A 9,518-nucleotide genomic window follows, 5' to 3' on the forward strand; every position below is an offset into this window, starting at 1 on the left:
AGAACCCAGTAGTCAGCAAAATGGATTTAGTAGAGGGTAAGTGGGAAAGATACCACAAATCAATTGATATAATTCTAACCAAAAAGAGAAATCTGCAAGCCTTTTAGTGATTTATTTTTCTGAATTAACATGTCTAACCATCTTTCTCCTCTTCGGTGGGAAGGCTCAATTTTGTTAATATGTCAGTTATCTACGCAGTAGTTGACATGTTCAATGCAATGCTGGTCAAAACCCAGGCAGGATTTTAAAAAGAAATTGTCACAAGATTCATACAGAAATGTAAAACCTAGACTATCAAAAACAACTTTGTATAGGAGAAGCAAAGTTGGAGGACCAACAGTGCCTCTTGCTCAGATCCATTACCAATGTATGGTATGAAGAGACTGTGCTACCAGTGACAAGTTAGACAATATCACAGGAATAGGAGAAAGAATCCAGTAATAGGGGCCAGCTCTGTGGCGCAGCGGGTTAAAGCCCTGGCCTGAAGCACCAGCATCCCATATGGTTGCCAGTTCTAGTCCTGGCTGCCCACTTCCTATCCAGCTCTCTGCTATGCCCTGGGAAAGCAGTAGAAGATGGCCCAAGTGCTTGGGCCCCTGCACCCATGTGGGAGACCTGGAAGAAGCTCCTGGCTCCTGGCTTCAGATCAGCACAGCTCCAGCCTTTGTGGCCATCTGGGGAGTGAACCAGCAGATGGAAGACCTCTCTCTCTCTCTCTCTCTCTACCTCTCTCCATAACTCTTTCAAATAAATAAAATAAATCTTTTAAAAAAAGAATCCAGTAATAGATCTAAGCTTACATGAATAACTGATTTTCAACACAAGTGTAAAAGTAATTCAATGGAGAAAGTACAGTGTGCTTAAATAATGTAAACAGATGGACATTTATGCACAAATATAGTCTGTGTTCCATATGTGGCATCAACTCATAAAACTATTATAAGGCACATGTTAGTATCCTGAAATTGTGTCATTTTGTTTATGTTTTTAGCTTAAGTATTAGCTAAGGACAAAGCATTCTGAATAACATACAAAGCGAAATACATGATTTAACTTTGTGTTTTAACAAATGCTTTACCAGTTGATCCAGCCTGAATTCTTAAACAATGCACAGGTGTGGAAACATCAAATCTATAGCATATTAAATTATGCAATATGTGGGGAGCAGCCCGGACTGGACTGAGTTACTGGAATTAAGACTTATTCTATGCATCTGCTCTCCCACAATGTGGCGCTGGGAGAGAAGTAAACAGCTTCCGCACAGCTGCCTCCAGTTCAACCAATAAACTGTAGGACTTGCTCCTGATTGGAGAGCAGCGTACTCGGCGTGTGGGCAGCCGAGTTGGGATTGGCGGAGGAGGACTATAAAGGAGGAGAGAGACGGCATGCACGAGGGAACATCTAAGGGGAACATCTAGCTGAAGGAACACCTGTGCAGCCCCCGAGAAGAGCCGGCCGGCGGTGTGCCGCTCCCCTGCGGAAGTGGGGAAAGCGGCCAGGGGGAACCGCCCTTCCACGGAGGTGGAAGGGACAGTAGCCAACCCGGGAAGAACCAGCAGCAAACCCGGGGAGGGCCGAGCAGACAGAAAGAACAGCGCAGGGTCCTGTGTCGTTCCTCCACGAAGAGGGGGAGCGACACAATATTTCTGGGTCTACTTGTGAGCTATTTCCTTTATATGTTAGACATTCTATCCAGCTATAAAATTTATGGGACTTCATTAATAACAGGTATTAATGGATGTTTTCCAGGATCAAATCCAAGCCTTTCTTACCCCAAATCCTGTGTCTCTAACCACTGTTTTTACATTGAGTGTCCTTTTGTTTTAGGGTTGAGACTCACAAAGGAAAGAGATTCACCTCAGGACCCAAGGTCAGATGATGGGTCTATAAGGGTCTTACAGATCTGATGGTTCCAATTCTTTATCTAGCTTACCCATTGCTCTTCTATTTCTTCTTCTTGAGGCACAATAAGGAAGTTTTTACCCATGTTACAGTAGGATGAAGAGACCACAAAGCACTTGGAACCAAGACAATGATAAGGTTGTGTTCCAAATCTTAGAGAGCAGAAGTTTTTCTCTGGGAACCAACAATTTCTCTGATAAGAATCTGTTTTAAAGCTACAATGCAAAAAGTCAAAAAGAGAAAGACACAAGGCTTTTCCTAGTACAATAATTTATAAGAGCACAAGACTACAAATAAGATATGTGTTTGTCAATAAGTAATTGATTATATAATGTAAGGTATATCAAATCCTTAAAGCAAAAATAGAACCTCAGTTATGTTGTAAGCTTCAGGCTATATGGTAAGGCAAAGAAATCAAGCTGCAGAAAAATTGTTGCCTTGTTGCTGTTCAGTATGGTACACTAGCCACATGTGACTATTTAAATTTAAGTAGATTACATTTAGATGAAATGAGAAATTCAGTCCCCTTATGACACACAGCACATTTCAATTGCCATGGGGAGCTAGCGACTACTGTCTTGGACAACGTAGATAATTTCTCATGGACTCCACTTGTCTATAATAAGCCAACTTTTAGCTATAAAACTGGAGAGAACCAATATGATTATTTACACTTATATTTTAAAAATTTAAAAGTTAAAACAATTTTCATAAACACGATCACCCATATGGTGATGGAGTAGTGAGTGAGAAAAAAAGGCAATCAGGTATATACTCTGAAAAACAAAATACATTTTGGCTGGATTCAAATGTAGAAAAGCAGAAGAAAAACCACCAACTCAGTAGTAATCATCAACTCTAGACTCCACGTTGAAGACTAAAATGTTCCCTACTAAAAGGAACCAGCCTCTCTCAGAGGAATGGTTGATTCCAGGTATGGGGTAGAAATTTCACCAAATGGTTATGGACCAAAGTATTACACCAGAAAGCATTCCAAAATACCCAAAGCCAAGGTAAAAGGGCTCCCAATACACAAAGTCAGAACAATTGAAATGGCAGATAACATAGCCACACTAGATTGAAACAGAACAGGTATAGAAATACCTAGAACTAAAGAAGACATTAGGAAAAAAAAATATAAGGTAAAATTAATTCACTGCTCTCCTTTGGAGGATCCTAGGGGAACAGCTCATCATTCTGAAAACTGGAAAGAGAATCCATCCTAACCTTCCTCTGCATAACATAGTATGAAAAGGTTGATGAGGGGAAGTTTATTTTATAGAAGAAGTACAGCTAACAAATGAAAAATAAATTATAAAATTAGAATATCAAACATGATGAATTTTTCCTTACTTTTTTTTTTTCTGTAGTTACGTATCCAGTTCTCAGAGCATAAAAGAAAAATGAGCTTTTTCTTCCTTTCATGGAGGGCACTCACTTCAGCACAGGGACAGGCTGTCCTTGCTGTCTGGAGTCTATCCCTATCCTTGCCCAGAGAATGATCCCCTTTCCACCCAGACTGAGGAGTGGACCACAGCCACTCCCTCCCACCTTCCTGCTCTGTGATGAGCAAGACACAGTCCTGGTTTCTGTCAGAGGTGGCACCAACGTACCATCACTACTAATGGAGTGGGGGTGAGTGCAAGGAGGAAAAGGTACACAGCTTCACTTAAAACTCAATTTGTGAACTTATGTACTGAATGATTCTAATTCTGAGGAGGAAAAAAAAAGTTCAAAAGATGATGAAAACATGTGCTTTGGAACATCCACACAACAAAACTCCAGGTAGTCTTAGTGCCATTGGCAGTCACTGGTGGACAGGTAGAACAGGGAAGGCAGGGGGCAAGAGAGAGGATGGGAGTGCTGATGTGGGATTTGGGCAGCTGTGTCCACAGAACTCTAAAGAGAGGATGACTGAACAAAAGACAAAGCAAAAACAAACCACAAAAAGTAAAACAAACAGAATAAAAAAGTAAACACAATAAAGAATAACAGAGAGGGTGGGGTTAGATCTGAGAAGCCCATCCAGGCCTAAGGTAATAACAGGTGATTGCCCTGGTCTCTGAAAGGAACCTCCATACAATTTGAACACCTCAAACTGCACTGATGAGGGAAGAGACAAATCAGTGACTGAGTTGTAGATATGAGATCAACAGCAGAGAGAACTGCTTAATATACATGTAGATTTTCCAAACAGAATTGGTATCATAGTAAGCAAATCACTTTGTAATATTTCTAATTTCTTCCAGAATGTAGTCCAACATGGGGTGGGCATTTGGCCTAACAGTTAAGGTGTCCTTGCACCACATTCAAATACCTGGGTCCAATACCTGGCTTCAATTTCTGACTCCAGCTTCCTGCTAATACAGACTTAGGGAAGCAGGGGTGATAGACCAAGTAATTGAGTTCCTATCTATATGGACATATAGATTGCATTCCAAATTCCCAGCTTCAGCCTTCCCTAACCTGGCTGTTGTGGCGATTGAGGAGTGAATCAGCTGATGAGTGCTATCTCACCCTCTCCCTCTCATAAGTTTTTAAAAAATAAGACAAAAAATTTGGGTGGGCATGAGACCAAGACACCACTTGGGATTTCTGCATCACGTATCAGAGTACCAGATTTCAAGTACCAGTTTTGCTCCTGATTCCACTTTCCTGCTAATGTGCTTGAGTAGTTGAGTCTTGCCACTTATGTGGGAGACCTGGCTTGAGTTTCAGGCTCCTGGCTTTGAGCGGGACCAGCCCTGGCTGTTTCCAGGCATTAAGGGGAGTGAATGAGCAGATTGAAGATTTCTGACTGTCTATCCGTCTCCCCCACCACCGACTTTCAAACAAATAAGTAAAAGTTTAAAAGTCAAAAAAAGAAAGACAGTTTTGATATTTTATGGCAGCCTTAGCCAAGACTGTAACTCTGAGAGTAGACCAGGGGATGGAGCCAGGGAAGGCAGGAATGGAGATTGGGACCTTGACTTAATGGGATCAGAGCTTTCTGCAGCAATCACTCTGTTCCATCGGTTTTCTGTGTTCTAACAAATTTACATTTTAGGGGACTTCTAAACCAGAGCTTGGAATTCCAGGCATGGCCCAAACTGACAACAAGGCTGCAACTATGTATTTGAGGTGGTAGAGCAGGAAACACATACACACGTGTAATCAATTATTTTCAAATCCAATTTTGTTTGCCACAGGAAATTGAGTATAATTAGTGTTTCCCCAAATTAAGGAATATATGAGTATCTTACTTTTGTCAATCAGTTCTCAATAATTTTGTCCCAGATATTTTATCAAGAGAGTTTTTCTATATATACAATTACAAATACACAAAAGCACATTTATAAATGGAAATTAATCTGTATCTCTCAATGGTCTGACTCCTACCCCTGAGACAATCTGACCTGCTGTCAACAGAATGGTGCATACTCTCCAGATGTGTTTCTGTAAGGGAAGTATAAAGGAACACATAGACCTCTGCACACACATAATCTTTTCTAAAACTGCAACCACAGGACTCATCTTCTGCTGCCATTTGTGTTTTCCACTTAATACAAACCCTCAGAATTGAAAAATACTTGCATTGTACAAATTCAGTGGATTTGTCAGTTTTTACAAAGATTTATCTATTTAAAAGGCAAAATGACAGATGAGTGTGGAAAGAGAGAAAAAGAGAGATTTTCCATCTCCTGGTTCCCTCCCCAAATGGCCACAACAGCCAGTGCCAGGCCAGGCCAAACTAGGAGTCTGGAACTCCACGTGGGTCTTCCACATATACGGAAGAGGCCCGAACACATTGGTAATACTCCACTGATTTCCCAGGTGCATTAGCAGGGAGCTGGATCAGAAGCAGAGCGGCCAGGACTTGAAATAGAGCTCCGACATGGATGCCAGCATCACAGGCAGTTACCTAACCCACCACAACATTGGGCCTGGTTTTGTCAAATTCTTTTTTTTTTTTTTACTTTTTTAATTTGTGTTTTTTTTTTCCTTTTTTTATTTAGTAAATATAAATTTCCAAAGTACAGTTTATGGATTACATTGGCTCCCCCCCCCATAATTTCACTCCCACTCGCACCCCTCCCATCTCCTGCTCCCTCTCCCACTCCATTCACATCAAGATTCATTTTCAATTATCTTTATATACAGAAGATTGATTCAGTATATATTAAGTAAAGATTTCATCAGTTTGCACCCACACAGAAACACAAAGTGTAAAAATACTGTTTCAGTACTAGTTATAGCATTACTTCACATTGGACAACACATTAAGGACAGATCCCACATGAGAAGCAAATACACAGTGACTTCTGTTGTTGACTTAACAATTTGACACTCTTGTTTATGGCGTCAATAATCTCCCTAGGCTCTAGTCATGAGTTGCCAAGGCTATGGAAGCCTTTTGGGTTCACCGACTTCGATCTTATTCCGACAGGGTCATAGTCAAAATGGAAGTTCTCTCCTCCCTTCAGAGAAAGGTACCTCCTTCTTTGATGGCCCCGTTCTTTCTACTGGGATCTCACTCGCAGAGATCTTTCATTTAGGTCTTCTTCTTTTTTTTTTTCCCCTAGAGTGTCTTGGCTTTTCATGCCTAAAATACTCTCATGGTCTCTTCAGCCATATCCGAATGCCCTAAGGGCTGATTCTGAGGCCAGAGTGCTATTTAGGACATCTGCCATTCTATGAGTCAAATTCTAACATGTCGATTTATTATGTTTTTAAATAAGTTCTCTGGTGAAAGCACTCTTTAATTTGTCTTCCCCTTAGCATGTTATACAAAATGCGAATGTTAACAAAATAAGACTATCTACGTGTAGTTTTCAAGTATTTTCTTTAAAGTGCTCCTCTCTCAAGAGACTCACAGAGGCAGAGGTCTCTCTAACTCTGCTTCCCCACACAACATGCACAAAGCTACTGATTAAGGTCAGAAAAGACATAGGGAGACTACACTGCAGCAAACCAAAGACAGTACAACTTAACCAAACTTACACTCCATGACATGTCTTCAAGATAAAGTTATTTACTATAAAAGTTACCTTATAAAAATCGTAGAGGGATGACACTGAGGTGCAGTGCATGAAGCCTCTGTCCACAGTGTTGGCATTCCATATGGGTACCGGTTCAAGTCTTGGCTGCACCACTTCTTTTTTTTTTGGGGGGGGGGAGGAAAAAGTTTATTTTTTAATTTCATGCTTCAAATTCATATTATGTACATGAAGTACTATATAAACTTGTCTTTAGGCTATTCGAATATTTGAGTTGGACATTAATTTATCTGACATATTTGAGGAAATAAAACTTGATCACTCTTATGAACATGAAGTTAGGTGAAAAAATAGGGCATTAATTCTTGATCAACAGTGTAACTGGCTTAATTTTTAAGTTTTATTTTGAATTTACCTTTCAAAATGTACCTAGGTATTATATGCAAGAAATGCTTTTATATAATAGGTTGTCCCCTGGATTACTTATTCCACAAAACTCCACTGGTACTACACATTTCAAGTGTTTTTGAATCATAGAACCTAAGAATTTGTGAAAACCCAAAGGAACCTTTAAGACTGGAGGAACTCTACAACAGCTCAACTTGGGGCTTGATTGGAGATGGGGGAGAGGGTGTTCCTGTACTGCATTTCACATCTCTCAAAAATAGGAAGTGTTTTAGCAGCTTAAAGCTTTTTCAGTTATATTATAAAACTCATTACAAACTAGGATTTCCTCTGAAATATAGTTTACATCCAAATCAGTCATTACATACACTGGCACTTCAGCACAGGGGCAAACTAAAAACATTTCAGACCTTTAAAATTAGGCCATAGTATAAAAAACAATCCATGGTCTTACATTCAGCAAGTTCATACCAAAATACTCTTTGTAAGATAAAAGCCAAGAAAACTTTACATATGCTACAAGATTACATGTATTTACATGGCTCTTTCTTCCCTAGACAAGTTTCACATTATACAGTTCCCCACTTTAAGCAAGCTTTGCAGGGATGTTAAGATCACTGACAGAATAGCTTGTGCAGTGCTATAATACAAAATATGTATTTGAAAGCTATTGAATGACCATCAAATACTGTTCCTATAAAAAATGGTTTGGATGCATTCATTGGCAGACACCTATTGAACTGCAGTTAAAGAAGGCTGATGGGTAAACTTGTGCCCTTCCCATTCACCACTGCATAATCCACTGAACTGTAACTTATTAAGGAAAATTCACATTTTCTTTTGGCAGTGCTTTGGGTTATTGACATTACTAGTTTGTTTCTAGAACATAAACTTTCAAAGGTTCAACTAGTTTTTGATCCTTGTGTTAGGTGATTAATTTGATTCACTGACCTTAAGCAGCTCACTACTGATCCATGAATGATAATGGTAACTACTTTCCCCCAACAGACAATAGAAAACTTATTTCTTTTGCCCTCCCCTAAATCTAAATGAATGAGAATCCAAACTTTAATGGTTTCACCTCAAAGTTACTCAATTGAGGACACTTAGTAGGAAGTACAATTATTTAGTTACCTTAAGTTGCACTGATACTACCATTATATCACAGTGCACACAAAACAAATGAGATATATGCTTATACTAATCAGTTTTACACAAACTCCCTAGTCAAATTTGTTTCAGGCCAATTTAAACATTAGCACTTAGCAGTTTTATACCTGTACTTTAAGTAAGGTTTTAAGTTGAAAGGTCATTATTTCTTTATCTGAAGGATTAAAGGAAACAGGAACCCAGTGGCTAGGTGGTTTGGGAAGAACACTCGGTGATGGCGGCTCACTGAATTTGGCTCCAGCATAGTTCTGATTGGCTTGTGGCTTAAAAAGTAAGCTAGGACTTGACAAGTTCGCGTTCCAGTTTTGATTATTTGGGAAGTTTTTGTTCTTCCCTCCGTTTTGCATGGCCTGCCATGTGGCTGCTGACGAGTTGTAACCATATCCTCTTTCTTTTTTCTTATGAACAATCTTCATCTGGGAATTCTGATCCTTGGTCTTCTGTCTGTTAAGCCGCTGTTGGTTCTTACTATTTCTAGACTGAGGGGCTGGAATGTTATACCTCTCTCCACCACCCATCTTCAGCTTCTTTGTCACCTTTCAGTCGGCTGCACCACTTCTGATCCAGCTCTCTGCTATGGCCTGGGAAAGCAATGGAAGATGACCCAAGTCCTTGAGCCCCTACACCAGCATGGGAGATCCAGAAGAAGCTCCTGGCTCCTGGCTTTGTATTGGCCCAGTTCCAGCCTTTGCTGCCACTTGGGGAGCGAACCAGCAGATGGAAGACCCCCCCCCCCCCCCGCCCGTGTAACTCTGCCTTTCAAATAAATAAATTAAAAAAAAGAATGTGTTAGAGACACTAATCCACCAGATGTGCACATCTCAATGTAGGGATCTGCAAGTATGAGATACAAAGTAACATGGAGACTACAAAGCAAACAGCAGATCCCAAGGGAAAATATTAACAACTTGATATGACAAATTCACAAGAATGATTATAAGGTAAAATAATGAAACTCAAGACCATACAAAAAGATAATTCAAGTAAATTAGGAAACCAAGTCACTACATGAGTAAGAAATTCAGCAAAGTGAGAGAAATCAGAAAAAAAAATCAAATGGAAACG

General features: G+C 39.9%; 1 protein-coding gene across 1 annotated transcript; it reads right to left on the reverse strand.

The window, feature by feature from the left end:
* Positions 1–7,795: 7,795 nt before the first annotated feature.
* LOC100345936 (proline-rich nuclear receptor coactivator 2-like) lies at positions 7,796–9,069 on the reverse strand. The gene has a single exon (XM_002713314.5). It carries the CDS (start codon positions 8,969–8,971, stop codon positions 8,555–8,557), a length of 417 nt encoding a protein of 138 aa, XP_002713360.1. The 5' UTR covers positions 8,972–9,069; the 3' UTR covers positions 7,796–8,554.
* Positions 9,070–9,518: the final 449 nt, after the last annotated feature.

The sequence above is a fragment of the Oryctolagus cuniculus genome, chromosome 10 (assembly GCF_964237555.1).
Source record: "Oryctolagus cuniculus chromosome 10, mOryCun1.1, whole genome shotgun sequence".
NCBI lineage: Eukaryota > Metazoa > Chordata > Mammalia > Lagomorpha > Leporidae > Oryctolagus > Oryctolagus cuniculus.